The following is a 22,903-nucleotide window of genomic DNA, read 5'->3' on the forward strand; positions in this document are numbered from 1 at the left end:
GCAACCATTGAGGGGCTCATAAGTGCGGTGTACCTCTTAGTCGTTAAAGGGCGATAGTTGAGAGCTGACCCACAACTGTGGGTCCCATGATGATGACACGATATGTATAATACCCCAAGAATTTAGATGAGAGTAGTATATATCGAGAATAAGTAATGAATGAAACAACACTAGTTAAATACCTTTTTGGCTGAATGTAAGCAAAAAACTCTCAAGTTAAGAGTGCTTAATCTGGGGTAATTCAATGATGGGTGACCCCCTTGAAAAATTCGCGTAGGTTCATCAGGGTAAATTGTCCCGGACCTTCTTATCGCTCGATGCGGAGTATTACAAAAATTTGTGTCAATAATTTTTGATAAACATCAACTTAATAATTAGCTCTGTAGACTTATAGTAGTGGTAATTTCATAATTAAAGAACTTATAACTTAGTGGTATATATATATTTTTGTAAAATAATTATATACTTAGTAAAAAATTGATTAAAAGTTTAAAATACTAATTTTAAAACCATAATTAGTTGGAAATTTCAAAATTTTAACTGAATAATAATAATGAAGATACAATTATTTTTAAAATTTATAATTATTAAATGATATTTATCAAAGTTAGACAAAATTTAAAAAACAATAACACCAAATAAAATATTGGTTTATATAATAAATAGAATAGGTTGAAACAAACAGTACTCCAATTCACCAAAGTAAATAGTAATTAATTAATTAGTTGTGTTTTGATGCGAACAAATGAGTCATAATAATTTTGCGAGTACTTTAGGAGAAGCCAATCTCAATGTTAATGAAGTTGAAAGAGCAGCGAGGCGTGAGGAATGTGATTGATCAGTGAGACAAATTAAGCAAGAGAAAGGTTGCTCAATGCTTTCAAAGCACGGCCGGCCTCCTTTTTATTGGGTCAACTCGATCGGATCGGTGTTGTCAAAGGAACAACACCCTCCACTCCACTCCACTCCACTCCCCCACATATATATATATATATGTGTGTGTGTAAAAACAAAAGCAAAGAGAGAGAGAGAGAGTAAAAAGATTAAACAAAAGAGACTCAAAAAAACTCCAAAAGCAAAAAGATGCATGATTGCTTTTGTTAAAAGTACTGCCTTCACAATCTAAGTAAAGATTTAATTATAATTGAACTTGTATTTAGTCTAATTGAAAAGATAAATTAGTAGACATGCTGAGATGATGCTGTGTGATGTGATCTTGGAGTCATCCTTTTTGTGGATTCAACCTAGCTAGGTCTTAGGCACCGCTATATGTTTGTCTTTACCTTTGATTATTTTATGTTAGTTTCTCCCTCTTTCACTTTAATTGTAAGTTATCGAATCATTTCTGTCGCAATAGTCGTATCAATTTGTGTCACAGGCACAAATAAATTTTGACTTTTTTATCTCATCTTTTTTTTTTTGGTTTTGTTTTATAAAAATACATTCCAATTAATTACATGAACCAACCATCATTAAAACAGCTCATTTGTATAGTTCAAATCTATACCTCTAATATTGAGGAACTAGTACGTAGTTGCATATATAGTCACCGCCTTTCATTTAAAAAACAAAAATCCACGTTCCAGAAAGACTATGTGATTGGTGGGGGGCATGATGGACCCTAAAATCTAAAAATAATTTAACTTCCCACCTACTCCTGCCAATAATAATAATAATAATCAAATTAATACACAAATTTAAATTAACTTTTAAATTTGAAATCCTATACCTTAAAATAAATCTGAAGAGATAGATAGAGAGAGAGATAGCGGTTGGTTTGTGTTTGTGGGGCCGAGTTGCGTGCGACCGTCCGAAAGAGCAAATACAAAGGGAATTCCCTCACTTTTCTGGCTTTCCCATACGTGACAGTGACTTCCCCTTTTGGACGCTGCCCAGTAGTGCTTTGGGGGCCCCTACTACTCTCCCCCTCCTTTTTGTTGGCTTTTTTTAATGTGTTTTCTGCCCCTAAATCAACTACGGGCCCACGCTGTAATTATGACTCTCTCTCTCTCTCTCTTTTTTTTTTTTTTTAATTTTATATTTTCCTATTTCTTTCTCTATTATTCTTTATTATTTTATGTCTTTTTGGAGTCATCTCCACGTCATACTACGTCATGGGTCTAGTCTCTCCTCCCGACCCGACCCTTATCCCCTTCCGGATTCTGGCCTCCAAATCCAATTCATAATATTTTGTTCTTTGCCAAATGATCACTTTTATACTAGTATTTGGTTAATTACGGTGATTTTTTTGTTTTCTTCTTTTCCGAATAAAAAGTTTACGTCATTAACTTGAACTATATATATACATTAAGGCCTTAATTAGCCTAGGAAATAAATAAATCAATCAAATAAAAAATTGTAATTAGATTATACGTGCTTAATAATTGTAGTCTACTCATCAGTGACAGTCATAATTACATTTATTAGGGCTTTTTTCTGGACATTATTAATATGGGAAAATAAATTATTAGCTCAATTTAAATAAAATATTAAATTAGTATTGCCTCCCCTCGTTGAGTTAACGATAAGATAGAGACTATGTCTATGGGGGTTCTACTTCTACAGTCTCAGTTTAGTGAAAATTAATTCATTTATAATTTATAATAATTTGGAACTTCATTGGTTGCATCCTATTAAATGATTTCAGCACTTAATTGGTCGGAGTAACAAGAACCAAACATCATATATGTATTAGATATTTTGTCCGGTGGACTGGACTGAATTGATTACTTCTTGTTTACTTTTCAACTTCATCCTGGTTTTCTTCTTCTTTAATTACTTCTTATCCAACGCAGCAAGCCCACTTTTAAATTGGGCCTGTCTGAAGGGCTTGGGCTTAACAACCCAAACACTATTTGTCGCCCTGCCTCCGAATAGTTAAATGGGCCCTCCTTAAAGCCTGCGGGTACTGGGCAGCGGTCTTCTTCTCCAACTCCACAACGACAAGCTCCGCGACCCCTTCGTGGAGCCGTCTGCAAATTCTGCCGCCATCGAAATCTCCTCGCCATCTCTCCCACACCCCCCCAACCGCCATCAACGCGGGAAGAGAAAGAACCAGACGCGACGAAAGCTGAATAGGCCGGAGAAGAGACGTTGCAGGCGAGGAGGACGAGTCGCAGACACCAGATCCGGCGGCGAGGAGCAGAACCAGCAGCGGCGGCGGCTTCTTCTTCATCGAACAGATCGAACACTAGTATGTCGTTTTGAGATATTTTATATTTATTTTTGTATTGGAATAGTGATATTGTGCATTTAATTATTGATTTGAGTACTTAATTATTGATCTTGTATATGTGTATGTTTGATTATTGATTTTGTGTATTTTTTATTTAATTATTTTATATATTTAATTATTAATTTATGTATTTAATTATTAATTATATATATATTTGATTATTAATTATATATATGTATATCTGATTATTTTATATATTTAATTATTAATTTATGTATTTAATCATTCATTTTTTGCATATAATTATCCTGTGTATTTGATTATTTGATCATTTAAATAATTTTGTTAAATAATTGTTTTTAAAAATTATTAGTAAATTGATTTAAAAATATATTAAATATTAATATCATAATATTTATTATTAAATTGTAAAATAAATAATAATTTTTTATAATAACAAAAATTATATATAAAATAAAATAAATAAATAGAATTAAAATTTATTAATAAATAAATAAAATAGTGAGTTGAGAAGAGAATAATTTTCAAGATAAAATCAGCGTATGAATAGGATTGTTTATAATATAATAGGGAAGATGATAGAGATTGTATTGGAGTCAGCCTAACCCTACCAACCTGCGCCTGAAATCAACTTTTCCGATCCATCGATGGCGACTCGCAGAGCAAAAACATTGTTTTGCAGAAGCTTCTGTTCTCGCTCTTCAAATCCCTTGCGCGTTTGCGTTGTCGGAAGTGGACCTGCTGGCTTTTACACGGCCGAGAAGGTCCGTATTTATGTATTTATCTCTGCTTCTGTATGTGTTTATTTCTGTACACCTGTTCAATAATTTCAGTGAATGTCATGTTTTATTTTATGTTGGTTAAGTTTTGAAATGTTATGATGTGTGTTTTGTTTGTATTTGCTTTACTAGATGTTGAAGGCTCATCAAGGTGCGGAGGTTGATATTATTGATAGGTTGCCGACTCCATATGGATTGGTCAGATCCGGTGTGGCCCCGGATCATCCTGAGACTAAGGTATTCGACTGCACTACTTTTACTTTATTACAGTTTTGAAGACTATAATCTTGCAATTAGCGTGTATATTTATGTCATAAGCTTGTCCATATAAATCCTTTTTTTTCTTGTGAAAAGATAACATTGATTTTGGATGTGCTTATCTTGTTGAATTGAATTGTTTTATGCACAATTCTCTTCACTTCTCTGGACGTTGTTTTCCCTCCATCTTTCAAAATATGCAGTCCATGTTCAGGTGTAATTCTCAAAAATACGTGGTTGCCTACGACAAAGCATAGTTCCTTTCAATGGTTACCCACGTTGGTTTTCTGTCTACTTTGTTCTGCTTTTATTCTGTCCTGGATTACCTATACCTCCTCTGTTGTTACTTGTACCAATTCTGATCTTATTAATTTTCTATCGCCTGCTTTTACTCAACACGATGACAAGCAACATTTCCTCCATAGAAGCCTCATATGTTGCCATTCCTATGCTGGAGTGGTAGCCATTATGACATGCAAACTCTGCCAAGGCCAAATGTTTGTCCCGGCTGCCCCCAAACTCCAAAGTATATAATCTCAATGTATCTTTCAATGTCTGTATGGTATGACTGCTTACTTGTTTGGGAATTGTACTCAAAGTTTAACTCAGCTTTGTGCCCAAATGACTTCACAGGCTTTGCCAAAATTGGAAAGTAAAACTTGGCTCTTGATTAGGCAGAATACTTGAGGGTGCCCCATCTACTTTCACAATCTTATCAATTTTATCCTTGAATAGCTTTTTCAAAGCCCGTGAGATCTGAATGGCTAGGAAATGGACTACCTCGATGAGCCTGTCCAGAATCACCCAAATAGCTTCATGTCCATGGGGTGTTCTTGACCTCTTGGCAATCTTGTTACAAAATTCATCATCACATGGTCCCATTTCCATCTAGGAATAGGTAGTGGTTGCATCAACTCGTTAGGTTTCTAGTATTCAATCTTCACTTGCTGGCATATCAAACATTTAATAAACCTAGCTACATCCTTTTTCATACCTACCCACCAACTCTACACATTTTGGTGCCTCCAGAGTGAATGGTGTACCATGACTTATGAACTTCCTCTATAATCATACTCTTCCACCTATCCTTGTCAGGAATATAAAGTCCTCAAAATCTCAAAATCCCATCTCTTGGTTAACAAGCTTGCCAGAAACCATGTTCTATTTAGCTTAATAGTTGATGGTTTGATCTAATGTATGATACAGAAATTGCAAATTCAAGGGTTGAGATTTGTCAATAGTTGATGGTTTGATCTAATGATTTTGATACGAGTTTGTAATAATTTTGAATCAAATACAAATCACAATTAAATCATTAATCTCACAAATAAACACATAATTTAACATAAAAAACTTAAATCTAGAAAAATAAAGGATAACAACAACAACAACAACAACATATCCAGCCTTTATCCCACTATGTGGGGTCGACTACATGAATTCTAGACTTCCATGTATTTCTGTCTTTTGTCATATCCTCATTTAGATCCATATATTTCATATCAAATTTTAATGTCTCTCCCAAAGTCTTCTTGGGTCTACCTCTACCTCTTTTTGTGACTAATTGTTCCATTTCATCAACTCTCCTCACAGGAGCGTCTCTTAGTCTCCTTCTCACATGACCAAATCATCTTATTCTAGTCTCTCTCATTTTCTCCTCGATTGGCACTACTCCTACCTTATTACGGATAACTTCATTTCTAATTTTATCCTTTCTTGTATGTCCGCACATCCATCTTAACATCTTCATCTCCGCTACACTCGTCTTCTGCTCATGTTGGTATTTGACTGCCCAACATTCTAAGCCATACAGCAAGACTGGTCTTATAGCTGTCCTATAAAATTTTCCTTTCAATTTTAATGGGATTTTACCATCACATAACACACCCGATGCATTTCTCCATTTTAGCCAACCTGCCTTAATTCTATGTGCGACATCCTCGTGGATTTCTCCATCTTTTTGAATCACTGATCCTAAATATCGAAAATGGTCTTTTCTTTGTAAGATTTGGTCTTCTAATTTTATTATAACATCATCCACTCTTGCATTTTTACTAAATTTGCATTCCATATATTCTGTTTTCTTTCTACTTAATTTAAATCCCTTAGATTCTAAATTGTTTCTCCACAACTCAAGCTTAGTGTTCACTCATTCTTTTGTTTCATCCACTAACACTATGTCGTCTGCAAATAGCATACACCATGGCACATCTGTCTGAATATCTTTAGTGAGTTCATCCATTACTAGGGCAAATAAGTATGGACTTAGTGCAGAACCTTGATGCAGTCCTATTGTAGTTGTAAATGGTTCAGTATCCCCTCCGCATGTTTTAACCCTTGTCTCTACACCATGATACATGTCCTTAAGGGCTTGTATATAGGCTATTTTGACTCATTTCTTCTCTAAATCCCTCCATAATACTTCTCTAGGGACCCTATCATAGGCCTTTTCTAGATCTATAAACACCATATGTAGGTCCTTCTGATGATCTCGATACCTTTCCATTAGACGCCTCAGTAAATATATAGCTTTCATTGTTGACCTACCAGGCATGAAACCAAACTGATTTTTTGACACCTTTGTTTCCTTTCTGAGCCTCTGCTCTATTACTCTTTCCCAGAGTTTCATGGTATGACTCATTACCTTAATTCCTCTATAAAGGATAAAAGGAACAAAATATTATTATGATTAAATTGATATAATAATAATGATATCGATGCGACTAATTTTAGAGCATTGGGCACTTATTTATAAATCTAAAACTCATCTGTAAATGTACATAAGAAATTATATTTTGAAATGGTGTTTGTTAACCAAGATAAAAGGGAGAAAATGTCAAATATGAAAAATATTCTGGATATTTGGCATTTCCAACGTGTTTGTTAAAGTTATATGACCATCTACAAAAAAATCCTCACGTGATCTCATATCTCCATTTTTTAAGATAAATTTATCTAACATCCCCCCTCAGATATGTTTATCTGACATTTATAGATAAGTTTCAATTATCTATATATCCTTTGTAGGATAGTTAATACCATTTAATACATTTTAAAATTTTAAATTTATTAAAAGAATTAATTCATTTAAGTCTTATAATTATTATTATTTAATATATTTTTAAATTATCATATGTTTTGACAATTTTTAAAATTTAAATTTCTCTCTCTCTCTCTATATATATTTTATTAACTAATACAATTCATTTCACCAATTTTTAAATTATTTTATTTAATTTTATATTTTATTATCTATTATGAAAATATTTTTTGGCCATTTTTAATTATTTAGGTGAAATTATTGTAATTCCAACAATAATTATTTCTACTTTTAAACTCTTTTTAAATCTATTTTTGAACATGAATTTAGAAAATAAAATATTAATTTTAATTTTTTTGACAATTCATATTAATCATAAAATACTATTTTAATCATAAATTTATTGTTGATGTTAACAAATAATTTTGAATAAATTTAGTAATAGGGATATTTTAGTAAAAAAATTCTTATCTTAGTACTTATCATATATATTAATAAATATATAAAAAGAAAAAGTATAATTATTAGTGAATATTAAAAAATTTAACAAACAATCTAATAGAAATCTTAAAATGTTTTTCAATTTTATCTTAATCATTTTATATCTTGGTTCGAAAAAAATTTAAGATCACTTTAATGATTTAAATCAAATTAGTTGCATATTTCTTATCTTAATCCTGTCAAGCTGAAAACAGAAAAGAAAAGAAAGTTAATAAGTAAGTCCCTAATTGGAATTCCATATTTAATAGAAAGTGAGATTAAATATTTTAAAGTAAAATTGTGCATCAATCGTTTTACCCACTTGCTTGTCATCCACAACCTTTTTAGCCCCCGCTTCTTTTACCCACTTGCTTGTCATCCACTCCTCGGAGGTAAACATACTTCTAATGTTGCTTTTCAGACTATGCATCCTGCCCAAAGTGATAAAGGCAGTTGCAAACCTTGTTTTTGTAGGCTTCAACAACTATTTCTTGTCAGTAAACCTCCTAAGCGTGTTTACTAGACTCGAACAAGTATAGATGTAGCTATTCACCATAACAACTCTCTCAAATGTTTTTTTCATATTAGGCAACTTGAAAATATCTTCCAACATTAAATCCAAGCAGTGTGCTGCACATGGTGTCCAAAACAACGTAGGATATTTTGCCTCCAAAAATCTTCCTATTATTATTTAGAGTGAAATTAACAAGATATTAGTAAATAATAAATATCTAATGAATATTCAAATTATTCTATTTATAAACATAATACAAATTACAAAAATGAATTTCATACCTGCTAAAACATTGTTTGAAGCACTATTGGTGACCACTTGCACCATATTTCTTACTCCAATCTTTTTCACACAAATACTTAATAATTGAAACATCTTTTCCCTGGTCTTTGAATAGCTAGAACCATCAACAGACTCCAAAAACATACTTCCTTTAGGAGAATTGATTAAAAAGTTAATCAATGTCCTTTCCCTCTTGTCTTTCTAGCCATCTGACAAAATGGAACATCCATATTTGGCCCACGCCTCTTCATGATCTTTTATCATTTCACTAGTGGCTTCCACCTCTTGTTTGAGAAGGGGAACCTTGACTTCATGATAACTAGGCAGCTTCACACCCGGACCATACTGACCAACTGCTTTTATAAATACTTTAAAACTGTCATATGTCACTGTATTAAATGAAATGCCTGCATCATACATCCATCGTGCAAAGCTTCTACAAACTCGAGCTCTTAACTCTTTTTTTGCAAAATCATTCTCACCCAACCTTGTTTGCTTTCCTTTGCCCTTGCTTTTCAACACATTAACTTCTGGGTCTTTAAGAAAAACATCAAGTGGACCCTTTTGTGTTGGCCCTTTAACACTACTAACACTACCAGTACCTGCTTCCACTTCTGGTAGATACATTGGGTCTTTTTCTACTTTGAGGTGGTGTCTCATCATCATCATCATCATCATCATGCCCTTCACCAAATTGAAGATCATCATCTAACGGTGTCATATTTCGCTCATCCCTGTTATTTTTCTTCTTTTGCATGTACTCTCCAATCTCTTCTTTCACTGATGGAGGGCATTTTGGACAAGCTTTGTATTCCTAAAACCACCCACGAGATGTTGTTTCACCCGAAATATACCACTTTTTGTTACTTTACGACAAAATTTACATGTGGTGGTATTTATATCATTAGGATCAACTTCAAAATAATTCCATGCCAGGTCAGTTTTGGAAGTGGTTGACGACATTTATTGGGCTGCTACAACACAGTTCCAACTTCCACAAAATTCTCCAATCAACAGGAAAACAACAACCGTATAAACTATAAAGAGAGAGCAGCAACCAGCAAGAGAAATTAAGCAAGAATGCAAGAAACAATCAAATAAAAAACAAGTAAAGAACTCACAAGAGCAGGCTAGATCTAAGAAGAGGGGAGGTTGGAATGGAACCGAGATTGGCAGCTACTTTCGGTAGGCAGCGGGCTGCTTCTTAATAGCTTGAACTTGAAGAGTAGATGAGAAGAGAGGTGAGGAAGAGAGGAGAAGAGTGTGAGCAGAGGAGAATAGAGGAAGAGGGCACGGCTGGAGAGGAAATTAAGAAGATAGGAGGCGGGCGTGGCTGGAGAGGAGAGGAAGAGAGGAGGCAGGTGCGATTGGAGAGGAAAGGAAGAGGAAGATTGGGCCGAGTTGGAGAGGAGAGGAAGAGAGGAGGGGGTCGCGGCTGGAGAGGAGAAGAAGAAGAAGATCGGGTTGAGCTGGAGAGGAGAGGAAGAGAGGAGGGGGTCGCGGCTGGAGAGGAGAGGAAGAAGAAGATCGGGCCGAGTTGGAGAGGAAGATAGGATGCGGGTGCGGTTGGAGATGAAAGGAAGAAGAAGATCGGGCGAGCTGGAGAGGAGAGGAAGAGAGGAGGCGGGCGCGATTGGGGCTGGAGAGGAGAGGGAGAGGGAGAGGAAGAGAAAGATCGGGCAAGCTAGAGAGGAGAGGCTGGGGGCGCGGCTGGATGCTGGAGTCGGGAGGAGTGAGGAGCGATTGGGCTGCCAGTTTTAATTAAAAGACCTAAGTTTCATGAGGCGCACTTCATGCCCCAGCGCATAGGAGCGCAAGGCGAGGGCCTTGCCAAAACCGCCTCGCCTCGGCCCAAGGCCCAGGCGAGGCGCCAAACTGGCGCCTTGTGCCTAGGCGCGCCTTTGATAACTATGCATCACATGGTCCCATTTTCATCTAGGAACAGGAAGTGGTTGCATCAACTCGTTAGGTTTCTAGCATTCAATCTTCACTTGCTGGCATATCAAACATTTAATAAACCTAGCGACATCATTTTTCATACCTAGCCACCAACTCTACACATTTGGGTGCCTCTAGAGTGAATGGTGTACCATGACTTACGAACTTCCTCTATAATCTTACTCTTCCACCTATCCTTGTTAGGAATATAGAGTCCTCAAAATCTCAAAATCCCATCTCTTGGTTAACAAGCTTGCCAGAAACCATGTTTTGTTCAGCTTAATTTGTCAGCCACTGCATTGGCCTTTCCCGGATAATACTAGATGGGATAATACTAGATGGTACAATCAAAATCTTTAAGAAATTCTAACCATCTTCTTTGCCTTAGATTTAGTTCCTTTTGGGAGAATAGGCACTTTAGACTTTTATGATCTATGAATACCTTGAATTGTTTTCCATATAGGTAGTGTCTGCAATTTTCAAAGCAAAAACCACCCCATTTAACTCCAGGTCGTGGGTGGGATAGTTTAGCTCATGTATTTTTAATTGCCTAGAAGCATAGGCTATCATGTTTCTGCATTACATCAGCACACATCCCAACCCTGATTGGAAGCGTGACTATGAGCCACAAATCCACCTCACCACTATAAACCACCACATCACCTCTCCCTGTTGCATTAACACTAAAGAAATTCATGCTTGGTTCAAGAGTTTGGAACTTAACAAAAGATTGAATGTCTTTTTTGTTACACTTTTTCTAGAGAAAGGGGAACCTATGGGAACAAAAGATGTTTGGCTGGTTAGTTTGGCATGGTTTCTTTATAATATCATTGCTTCTTTTCCATGATATTGAATGTGATTGCTTTTGATATTTTTGAATCCCAAAATGCTTTGGGTTTGTTAGATCCATGCAGTTGGGTTTGTTGTTCATGCAACTGCTTAGACTCTTGCTGCACTCTAGATATGGAGAAAGGCAATGTTCAAGATTTTTTTTTGCTTGGTAAAGGAATGATTATGTTGCATTGAAGTTTTTTTGATGCATGTGATGTAGAGAATGGAATTTGGGGAGACATGGGGATTTGGATTTGGTGTTGTGTTTTGTAGTTAGATTCTTGGTGTTGGGGAAATTGTGCCTAAAGGTTCTTTTGAGGGTTAGTTCTCAGGTTCTAAAGTAGTGAGATATATTTTGTCTTCATTTTCCTTACCATGGTTATGGAGTTACTGAGCCTCATGCTTCAGCGCTTTGAGGTAGGCTTTAGCTACATTCCTTTCAATACGGGTGTTCCATAATGTCATTTCAAACTTATTGCTCTAGATGCTTGATGTGGGACAGTAACAAAAAATTGCAGAAAGTAGAAATGAAAGAGAAGATATTAAGAAGAAGAAGAAAAAGCTAGAGAAGAGAAGAAGGCGAGAAGAAAAGACAAACAAAAAGAGAGAGAGAGACTCAAGAATGAGAAATCATATTATTCAATCATCAAAGCTGAATAAAAGATTACATTATGTGCCCTTATTTATAGGCAATGAAAAGATAAACCTATCTAAAAGATAACAACTGATCAAAATATAATTCTAATCTCTAAATCAAATATAACCTTATCTAATCCCTAAATCAAATATAATTCTATCATTTAAACAACTATGATAAATCAAAACAAAACAAGATAAAACCTAATATAAAATTTACTTTTTAAAGTCAAAATAGAAAACATAGCATAATATCCCTATCAATGCTTATATATTTATTCTAGAATTTTGCATCCATATATATGCATTATTGATGTCAAATCATGTTCAACATTGCCATTTTAGCCAACAACATCAAGCCTTTATCCTATTAGGTGAGGTTGACTACAAGGATTTTAACTCCCAATCATCTCTATTTGTAACCATATCTTCTAAGCCCATTACAACATCTGCCATTGTCACAACCCTAGGGGTGTGTTTGTAATTGGGGAAATTCACGGTGTATAAATTGTTAGGGACCTAACTGAAAGAGGTTAGGAGGGTAGGCGGGAAAGGGGAAATAACTAACTCATTGTACAACAACTGGCGCAATTGTTATGTTAGTTAGAAGGTTGGGTAACAAATGGCTTGGCTAGAGGCTATAAAGAGCATATGACAGTATGGAAAGACTCATCGAATGAATAAACGATCATCTCTTTCCTCTCTCTCCCTCCCTCCCTCCCTCTCTCTCTATCTATCTCTATCTCGTTCTTGCATTTTGTGTAATTACCGTAATTTCCCAGCCCTAATTCAAGGGCTTGACAATTGTGGTATCAGAGTTAGACTGTTTGGTGGTGGGAATTGGTGGCAGAACCATTATGGCGAGGAAGGCGTCGGAAAAAGCTGTGAACGACTGCTCCGGTGCGATATAGGAAGAACAATCAATCACGGTGGACGTTGCGATTGGGGAGTGGGGCGATATGGAAAAAGGTACAAGATTGAAGCAATTGGAGATCAGGTTGGAGGCAATGGAATTCAGAATGTCCCATACTCAAGAGACTATGCCCCAAACGAGGGAGGACCTAGTGGAATGGAGGGAAACCATGCAGGTAGCGGCAGAGAAACAGCAAGAAGCACGATGGAGCAGCAAGGGTAGAGGATCAACAGTGTGCTAAGCATGTTGTCCTCCCTGCCCCAATTCCGGTTGTTGCCGGAATTTCTGCTCAGGCAGGCCTCTGATCCAATTTTGCTGCATCAGGGCAATCACTCAAGAACGCAAGGGGTTCTTGAAGAAGAAGATTAGCCTGCGATGCAAGAAACCCAAGTGAGGAATCCACAGCCTTTGACTCACATCCATACCCCTATGCCAAGATTGGAGATTCCAATGTATGAGGGGAAGAAACCAAGGTGGTGGATAAGGAGATGTGAGATTTTTTCAATTTTACCGGATTTCAGAAGAATAGAAGATCAACCTGGCTGCGGCCTATTTGAACAATGTAGCAGACTCTTGGTATCAAGGGTGGATTCAAGATGATGGAATTCAGGGTAGCTGGGCAGATTTTGCTGAAGGGTTTTGTGAGTGTTTTGGGGAGAAAAGTATGGCTGATGTTGTAAAAACCGAGACTATAATCACTCAAGAATCACTCAAGAAACTCACCGATTCAATAACAACAATGAATACTGAAAGTAGAACATAAAAACAGAATGTAAAAAGGAGAAATCAAACCAGATTGCAGCACACACAATTTACCCTGGTTCATGCCATTTACATGGCACTACATCCAGCAATCCAAGAAGCAAACAATCCACTAGAAACAAGTCTGAAACCAGTACAAGAATTCCCCTCTTCCCTCTTCCTTTACTCTCAGATACAATACTCAATCGAAGCTAACAAGAACTTGAAACAACCAGCTCTCTCTCACGCCTCTCACTGTACCCGAACCCAAGGAATAAAGAATATGACTGATTGATGATGAAAACCGGTCTCCACACCCTTCTATATATAGACTAAGGGAGGCGGAAATATCTAAGGGAGATAACTAACTTTACATAAAGTCTAAACTACCCTTACTAAAGCAATTAGATACACTTAAGTCCTATTAACTAACTGCTGCCACATCATCTTCAATTCTTTCTGGTTTCTTCAATAAATCCAGCTTTACTTTAGGCAAAACAGTAACAGATGTCATAGAGGAATTCAGCAAATTGAAGCAAGAAGGGACTGTAGTGGATGTAGTGGAGTATCAAGGTCGGTTTGAGGAATTGAAGGGCTTGACAGCCATGCCTAACAGTTTTCTACTGAATTCTTTGTATTTCTTTACCTTTTTTGTGATAACTTCTTTCATTTATCACAGCCTCACAAGGCATATATTGGTCTAATCTTCAGATTCTCCAAATGACTAAATTAGCTCTATTGTGCCTTGTGTTTTTAATCTTTAATAAGTGCTGCACTGACTTTATTATGAATAATTTTATTTTTAATATTGTCTTGTATAACTGCATATTTATTGTAGGATCCTTATCTTAGTTACCTTCATTTTTTGAGCTAATGTTGGTGCAACGAGTCTTATAATTTTCAGATAAATATTCTTTTTAGATTTAAAGGGATTTTCATAATTGTATGATATGTTTGAAGCTCTTTGCCACTTTTAACTGTGGTACCTTAATTCTGTGAGTAACATCTTGAATAATCTTTTTTGTTTTTTCGAACAATTGACATGAGATATATAAATTGCTATGTTTTAGTTTTATGTTTTACTGTCATTAACATCTACTAGTTTTCAAAATACATACTTATCAAATAAATAATTGAGAAATGCTTCATAGTTCTGGAAATCTATGGTGTCTGTATACTGAGAATAACATTATTTTTTTCTGAAGTTCTTGTAAATATATATATTTTTTAAAATAATATTCTTAATTGAGCTTACTTTACCAGAGAACTTGCAACAGGTTGTGAGCAACCAGTTTTCTCGGGTTGCTCAAAATGCACGATGCTCATTCTTTGGAAATGTTTCACTTGGATCTTCTGTATCTTTGGCTGAGCTCAGGGAGATATATCATGTGGTAAGATACAACTTTTGATGAAACACGGTGCTGACTATTGTACTTGGATTGTTTAAAATCATGACAATTGGTTTCATTCTCTGTATATTTGTTACTTTGGAGCAGGTTGTGCTTGCCTATGGTGCTGAAAGTGACAGACTTCTTGGCATTCCAGGAGAAGTAAGTGTACATTTTCTGGTTTTGGATCTGTTGTTTGGTCAGTGCTCTTTATATTGAATTTGCCTAATGGTGTCATTGTAAGAATTTGTGACTTTTTGAGCAGTTGACGGCCATGTGCTTCGAGTCCAGTTGTAGTTTTTATCTTTTAGGTCTTGCTCCTTAATTTTATTTTCTAGGATTTGGCAGGGATACACTCAGCTAGAGAATTTGTTTGGTGGTACAATGGGCATCCTGACTGTCAATATTTGTTTCCAGACTTGAAAAGCAGTGATACTGCTGTTATTCTTGGTCAGGTACTCTTAAGAGCACTGAATCTTACTGTTGGAATAATATCACTCTTTAACCCTTGTGATAATTTTTGTTTAATTATTTTGTTCTTGTTCCCCTCATTATTGGTTTTATGTGGTTTCAAATCTAATGGGACATTATTTTTCCACGATTTTACTTTTTTTTTGGGTCAATATCCTCATGTGTTAGGGTTTTGTGTCCATGCTCAAATAATGTTCAAAAACAACATATCAAGCCTTAGTCCTACTATGTGGGGTTAGCTACATCTGTTCTAACTTGCCAATCATTTCTATCTATGACCATATCTATTGTAAGGTCCTTATAACTCATATCAAACCTAAGAGTCTTTCATAAAGTATTAATCCCACTATGTCAGGTCTTTGGATTGTATGTTGTGGATTGTAGTTCTTTTGAGTCCTTCCTCGTTACCCAAATCCCCAAGTTTTGGAGATCCCGATAGATGCATTGGTTCAGTTAAAACAATTTAAAACCAGGGGAGAATTTAAAGTAAAATTTTTTCAAAGAAAATTAGAGAAGAGAAAGCCTGCTATCTTGCTTTCTTGTATATTCTAGTACATTTTCAACTATAATCGAACCTGACTTCATTCACATAGGATTCTTCATTGCATAAGTTGTACAAGACCATAGAAAAGAATTCAAAACAAACCACCTTCTGTATATCAAAGTATCAATTCAACTAACAATCACCAAGTACAACTATAAAATGTAGCAGACTTGAAATAACAAACCACTTCAGCCTACACACTTTGTACTGCAATTAGCATACTAATGTACCCTGTACTCATTTCCATACTATGACCTGGAACGTATCATGTTCCTGGTAAGTAGTATGGACTAAACAGTAAGATGATCTGCACGTCTCCTCTCCTTTAGTATTCTGCTACAGAAAGTGTCTCCTATAAAATAATTTATGTTCGTGATGTAGGAAGTTGAAAAAAGATAAGTTTTTAATATTAATTGTATGCAGTACTGAAGCTTCTTTTATTTGGAAAAGGCTTGTTGCCCAGAAAAATAACCCAAGAGGGGGATGGGGGTGAATTGGATTTTTAAGTTTAAAATGATTTTTACCAAGTTATTAGCTTTTAAAACAAGTTTAGTGTTTGATTTGCTGATAAATAAATAGCTGCAATAATTTCAACAATCAAGCACAATCAACACACAAGATTTTTATAGAGGTTCGGCTTTATGAGCCTGTGTCCTCTCTCTTGTTAAAGAACTCTAAGGCTCCACTAAAATAGAAGAAATAACCCTAGCTTTTGAACAGGAGCTAGAACCTTGATTACAAAATAACCTTGCTAACAAGATCACACTTGTAGCAATTTAATCCCTCACAAAGTGAGACCACTTCCACATGCAAGTGAGTGAAATACAAATAACACTTACAACCCTTTTTAACTTGAATTAAAGGAGGAGTTTGCTGCCACAGATCTTTCATGCTTGAATGCCTTGAATGCCTTCAGTTTGAGTGCATAAAGAGCTCAATCAGTGTTCTTCAATGCTGGTGGTTGAGGGATATAAATAGTCCTTCTACCAGAAATTCAACCGTAGGAGGCATTCTTTGAACAACTTGGAATTTGAAAATCTGCTTAGTCATAGTTCTGAAAGGAAAAGCTTTTGCTCTAGCCTTGCAGAGAAATATGAAGAGGGCTCAGTCAAATTAGCAGCAGGACATGTACAATTAATGATATACATAAGAGGAGAAATAGCAATATGGAGATCTGCAATATTATTAATTAAAGAACAGATAAATGGTACCATGATATGTGCAGTGAAAATGAGAGAGAGAGAGAGAGAGAGAGAGAGAGAGAGAGAGAGACATGGGTCATAAATAACTTGTATGAATATAGAAAGAGAGCAGTTCTGAAATATAAAATACCTTGCAAAATGTGAGAGCAAAAAGAACATATGTGGTGCTGGGGTCCAGTTGCAGACTTTGAAGATATTTTAGCCATAGGCATTAATGCCTTTGACAAAACTGCAGGTATGTTACAAAAGGGGAAACAATTTTTTTTTTTTTTTTTACTTTGGAAAAATAGATGAAATTTCATGCGGAAAACCTTTAAAGGGTTAGATCAATGAGGGTTAAGATAAGAAGAGAATAGCTGGATTCTCTGAAAGTAGAAAACTTGAAAGTGACAGCACCTGGTCGACCACATTACTGCATTGGTCGGCTAAACAGCCTTCTCGGATAAACCAAAAACCAATTTGGATGAGTTTGGTTGACTAACTTATGTCACTTGGTCAGCTAGACAGTCATTGATAAACCTTACGTGGGCAGTGTAAGACTTTGGTCGACTAAAGTCAGGTACCAGAAAAATGTAGGGATTGCTGTCCAATATTGGTCAACTAATCTCACTACTTTGGTTGACTAAACTCAAATTGTTTCCAAACAGAAATAGCTTACTGCCTACCTTTGGTTGACCTTTGGCTATGGTTGACCAAACTAGTCATCATTTCAAGGAGTAGTATTCCGGACATCTTTGGTTGACCAAACACTAGTTAATTTTAAAAATAGATGTAACTCTCAGGGCCTTTTTGAAGACAAATATTTTTGAAAAAGAATGACTATTTTAGGCACTTTAATTTACTGAAATACCACAGGAAAGATTAAAACAAGTTTGTTCGTTTTTGTTATCGCCAAAAGTCATCATACCCTTGAGGTTAGCAAGGTTCATCCCATATAACAGCTACCATTTTTCCTTTCAGGGGAATGTAGCTCTTGATGTTGCACGTATTCTTTTACGACCTACTGCAGAACTAGCAGTAACTGATATTGCTAGCCATGCGTTGGCTGCTCTGGAGGAGAGCTCTATAAGGTTGCTTTACTACCTTTGTTGTCTGGCTGTTTGCTAAGTTGTTATTTTTTGTTGACATATAAACTGTGACTACAGAAAAGTGTATCTGGTTGGAAGACGTGGACCTGTTCAAGCGGCTTGTACTGCAAAAGAGTTGCGTGAAGTTCTTGGTAGTTCTTAACTTCCAGTTCTCTATTGTACATTTTTTTTTTTTTCAAAATTCAGTGCTCTTTTGTGTTTCAAAATGCACTTTTTATGTCATCTCTAGAGAAATTATTAGATAGGGGGTTCTACTAGTTCTGAGGAAACATTAACTTTACTTCATTTCATAGGCAAAGCTACTTTTTGCTTGGAGTTGCACTTGCAAATTCTTTTTCTTTTCTAATATTCTCATTAGCTACTTCTTTCAAACACGTGGATTAAAGATTCTACCCCCATCTCTGCTTTAGTTTTCAAAATTTATTGAGCTTCCTGTTTAAGTTTTCCAATTCATTATTTTGATCTTATAAATAATAATGGTACCAACTTGATTTGATCTCAGTTGTTTGCAACTAGCATGAAACTGATCATGATTTCTCATCTTTTTCTGGTGGTTTCAAGTTAGACTGATTTCCAAGTTTTTCCTAATCTAATCCATTCAGGGAAGTTATTGCTGATATTAAATGGTTTTGTCTCTGAATGTGTTTTCTATTATGATGCTTCCCTCATCTGCAGGTATCAAAGATGTTGATATTCACATCCAGGAAGCTGATCTAGTGAAAACGCCAGCAGATGAGGTATGCTTCCTGATGCTTGATCCCTCAAGTAATTGTTGGAGTTCCCTTTCCCCAAACTTCCTGTTCTCTTCTATTTCCTTTTTCTTTTTCGCTGGAAATTCATGAAATACAAAGTATTGCCTTTTTCTTTTTTGCTCCCTGTTTGAAAAGTTGTCTCCATTCAATTGATTACCTCGTTTCATTATTTGTCAAAGGAAGAAATGAAGAATAGTCGAATCAAGAGGAGGGTGTATGAGCTGCTCTCTAAGGCAGTCATGTCAGGACCATCCCATAACAGTACAGGTCAACGTGAACTCCACTTTGTTTTCTTCCGGAAACCAGATAAGCTTCTAGATTCAGATGACAGAAGTGGTTATGTTGCTGGTGTGCGCTTCGAGAAGACAATTCTGAGAGGTTAGTTTTCCTCTGCATTTGTTTGTGGTGAACAGGTCCAGGTGCTCTTGCGTCTTTCTGTAGTCTTCTTTTAGTCGATCTCTTCTTGTCTTAGATGAAATTTGTCACAGTCGCAGTCTACAAATTACAGTTAGTATGACATCAGATAATTGTTTATGCTAAATGGATACCTGGTTAATCATTGAAATCCTGGAATCATTTTATTATCTTCCTAGCCAGAAAACTTGTTTTCCTTAACATGTGAATTTTATGCAAAATAAAATGGAATAACTTCACTAGCTTGGGATGCGCCAATATCTGGCTATTAATGTGACTTAATTGGACTCTCTGCAGAAAGTGCAGGATCAGGAAAACAAGTAGCACTTGGCACAGGCCAATTTGAAGACCTTGAATGCAGGTAAATCTTTCTTGGAATTGATTTATAAATGGGTACCATATTTTGTATTCAGAAGAGTTGACAATGCTTACAAGAAAGAACATTTTTGATGCATAAATTTGCTGTATTTATACTACCCACTCATGCATGCTATTTGTGTTCCCTTCAGTAGGACTTTAATACCAACTTTGTTGGCTTCTGATTCATTCTGTTGGGCAGTATAAAGGAGATGGGTCCATAAGTTATTTCAAATATTGATTTCTCAAAAAAAAAAAAAAATGTTTAATGTAATTGTTTACCCAGTCCAACCTAGGTTTGCATGTGGATTACTCGAAATAAGGACTTGAAGATCATTCCAGCTTATCTGGAGTTTTCAGCTTTTTGACCCAACTTATTTGCATGAGATCTTGACTGTTGTAGCAATGGGTCATACTGTTTCCAGGTTAGTGCTAAAGAGCATTGGTTACAAATCAGTACCAGTTGAAGGTTTGCCCTTTGATGCTTCTAGAGGTATATCTTAAAACTTGTATATTGGTGCAAGAAAAAATTTTGAACACAAATTTGGCCTACATTACTGCTATACATCAGTGCAAATTCCAATCACAAATTTTGCACACATTGCTGCTAATTGGTTGCAAGTACTTCTACATCACATGGACTCTGGTCTTAGTAGTAGGTGTGGCTGTATAGCTAGCTGTCAGATTCCCGTGAGCACAAGCCTGAAAATACCAGAATGTGTTACTATTTGGCTACTAGTATATGGATAATATTCCCAATATTTACCCTTTTGTATTTAATATGATGATGTCACATCAGATGTTTGGTGACATATTGAAGTTGAAACGGATATAGTGGCAAAGAAAGATTTCCATCTCCATGTGTGAGAGGCATAAATCATTCTTTATGATCTATATGAGATGCAGGACATTCTTAGTTCTACCATTTCAGATTTGAGTTCCCTATGGATTATGTGGGTCATACAGTCAGTACACCAATTTGTTAACTTGTCTTATGTTGACAACACATGAATACTGGCACCTTGATGGGAAAACGAGAGTCTTGTGCCATCTGGGCAACAAATTTTGTATCCATGTCGGATAATGATGAGGGTTACTATTCAGTCTCATGCTCTTCTCCAATTTACATCAGAATCTCTGTGTGTTGATTTTAAAAGATTTTGGTGAGCCCACTCAGGTCTCTTGATATTACAGAACTCTCATGTTTCCCATGCTTGAATGGTGTTTACAGGTGTGGTTCCAAATGTTGGAGGCCGTGTTTTAGTTGATTCTTTTGGAGATCATAAACTACTGGAAGGTGTGTATGTATGTGGGTGGTTGAAAAGAGGACCAACAGGAATCATTGCAACCAACCTTTATTGTGCTGAGGAAACGGTAACTAGCCTTCATTTCCTGTTAAGGAAAAATGTCTTTCTGAAGATACCATGTTACCTTTCTTCATCTTTTATGCATGAGGTGTTCCCTTTGTGCACGGAAGATGAGGTGTTCCCTTTATGCACAGAAGACCTCTTTATGTGCGGGGCAATTGTGAAAAAAATACTGCCCTGACCGTATCAGAACACTAGAATATTGTCTTCTCCCCTTCAAAAAGTCTGAATAATTTTACCTTGATCCTTTACCCCTAAAATTTTACTCTGGCTCCGCATGCAAAATTTATGGGCCCAATATTATATACCATGTTTATATGATTAATTTGTTACCAGCTACTCTATTTGACTAACTGGTTGCAGATTGCAAGCATATCTGAGGATCTTGAGAAGGGACTATTAGCGCCTGTACGTAGCTTGCCAAAGCCAGGCAGAGAGGGGCTTCTCCAGTTATTAGATGATAGGAATGTTAAAGTGATTCCATTCAGGGGTTGGGAAAAGATTGATGCTGAAGAGAGAAGGCTTGGAAGTTTGAAAAACAAGCCCAGAGACAAATTATCCACATGGGAAGAGCTACTGAAAGTTGCCCTGGACTGAAGTAACTTTCAACTCTGTACCATAGATTTTCATTCATAGCTTAAAATATTTTTTATATTCAACTTTTAATGTCTGGTTCGTGTCTCAGATTATTGTATACAGGCTCCCATTTTTGTAGGTGAATAAGGCGTGATTTTTCACTGTAACTATTGAGAAAGTTTGGCTATCAAATGAGCCATCCTGCGATTTATTGGCAATGGGAGGCTTTAAGTCTCTCCCGGGTTACAGAAATTCAAGCTAGTTGTCATGTAGTAATGATTTCTTTTTTTAATCAACGCACTTGTATTTATTTGATAAGCATACAAATCACAGGTTCCTATCACCATTGTAGTGCCGGTCGTGGCCATATCTCCCATTGAGTTTGTTATGTCTAATGGATCCCTTTTCCTGGTGTTCTTTACTTTCTTATTCGAATTATTGCATTCACTCATGGTGACTTTTTTTATGTTGATTTTACATGTGAGGAAGGATCAAGAAAGCAATGGAGACGAACATTTTCATCTGGAAGAGTATAATATCCCCTCCAATTTGATGTTCAATATATTTCTTTTTTCTATTTCTTTCACGCCTATGTGTCTCAGAATGGAGGATCACTCCCTGACTTCTAACGTCCATTCTCCTAGCCACTGCAAGGTCCTCAATTGGTAAGGAGGTTTCATTATGTCAATAAGGTTTTTGTCAATTGTTATTTGCATTTATGAGTGAAGGACAAGTTGACAATTGCTTCTAGGTAAGCTATCAATACATATTTATGCGAAGTCAAATTCCACTATGTTTTTCTTTGCAAACCACTACCTCACCTGAAGCTGTTATATTCATGGTGGTCGGTTCACTCAAGGTCTTAAAATATATGTACTTATTGTGGATCACATCATGAGAATATTGAATTTTCAGAATTCATAGGCTCCTGATGTCAAATCGGCATGGCCCCCCTGAGTCAAAATGTTTCAACAAATAAGCTCCACTGTAATTAATATAATAGGAAGTTTGGTAAGAAACCATGAGAGGTACGATGTTACAAAAAATATGATTGGATAAAATTAATTGAAGGTTTAAAATTTATATAATCAGACTTTTATTATAAGAGATATAATGTCCTTTTAAAGAAATGACTG

General features: G+C 35.9%; 1 protein-coding gene across 3 annotated transcripts; it reads left to right on the forward strand.

The window, feature by feature from the left end:
• The first annotated feature begins 2,924 nt into the window (after positions 1 to 2,924).
• On the forward strand, positions 2,925 to 22,236 carry LOC127794991 (NADPH:adrenodoxin oxidoreductase, mitochondrial). 3 transcript variants are annotated; one of them, XM_052326364.1, is made up of 15 exons: positions 2,925 to 3,193; positions 3,767 to 3,960; positions 4,108 to 4,212; positions 14,886 to 14,999; positions 15,105 to 15,158; positions 15,335 to 15,451; positions 18,174 to 18,283; positions 18,359 to 18,432; positions 18,977 to 19,038; positions 19,233 to 19,431; positions 19,765 to 19,828; positions 20,250 to 20,317; positions 21,056 to 21,198; positions 21,555 to 21,789; positions 21,877 to 22,236. In XM_052326364.1, the coding sequence occupies exons 2-14, from the start codon at positions 3,844 to 3,846 to the stop codon at positions 21,786 to 21,788; spliced, it is 1,461 nt and encodes a 486-aa protein (XP_052182324.1). In that variant the 5' UTR covers positions 2,925 to 3,193; positions 3,767 to 3,843; the 3' UTR covers position 21,789; positions 21,877 to 22,236. The 3 variants fall into 3 exon arrangements, with proteins under 3 accessions (XP_052182324.1, XP_052182325.1, XP_052182326.1); XM_052326365.1 differs by having other exon boundaries at positions 21,891 to 22,235; XM_052326366.1 differs by having other exon boundaries at positions 2,926 to 3,193; positions 3,858 to 3,960; positions 21,555 to 22,233.
• The last annotated feature ends 667 nt before the right edge of the window (positions 22,237 to 22,903 follow it).

This window comes from Diospyros lotus, chromosome 2 (assembly GCF_014633365.1).
Source record: "Diospyros lotus cultivar Yz01 chromosome 2, ASM1463336v1, whole genome shotgun sequence".
In the NCBI taxonomy this organism is placed as follows: Eukaryota; Viridiplantae; Streptophyta; class Magnoliopsida; order Ericales; family Ebenaceae; genus Diospyros; species Diospyros lotus.

Coding starts and splice junctions, on each gene's coding strand:
- LOC127794991 (XM_052326364.1), top strand. CDS start 3,844: ATGGCGACTCGCAGAGCAAAAACATTGTTTTGCAGAAGCTTCTGTTCT. Junction 18,433..18,976: donor AGAGTTGCGTGAAGTTCTTG/GTAGTTCTTAAC, acceptor CCTCATCTGCAG/GTATCAAAGATGTTGATATT. Junction 19,432..19,764: donor CGAGAAGACAATTCTGAGAG/GTTAGTTTTCCT, acceptor GACTCTCTGCAG/AAAGTGCAGGATCAGGAAAA.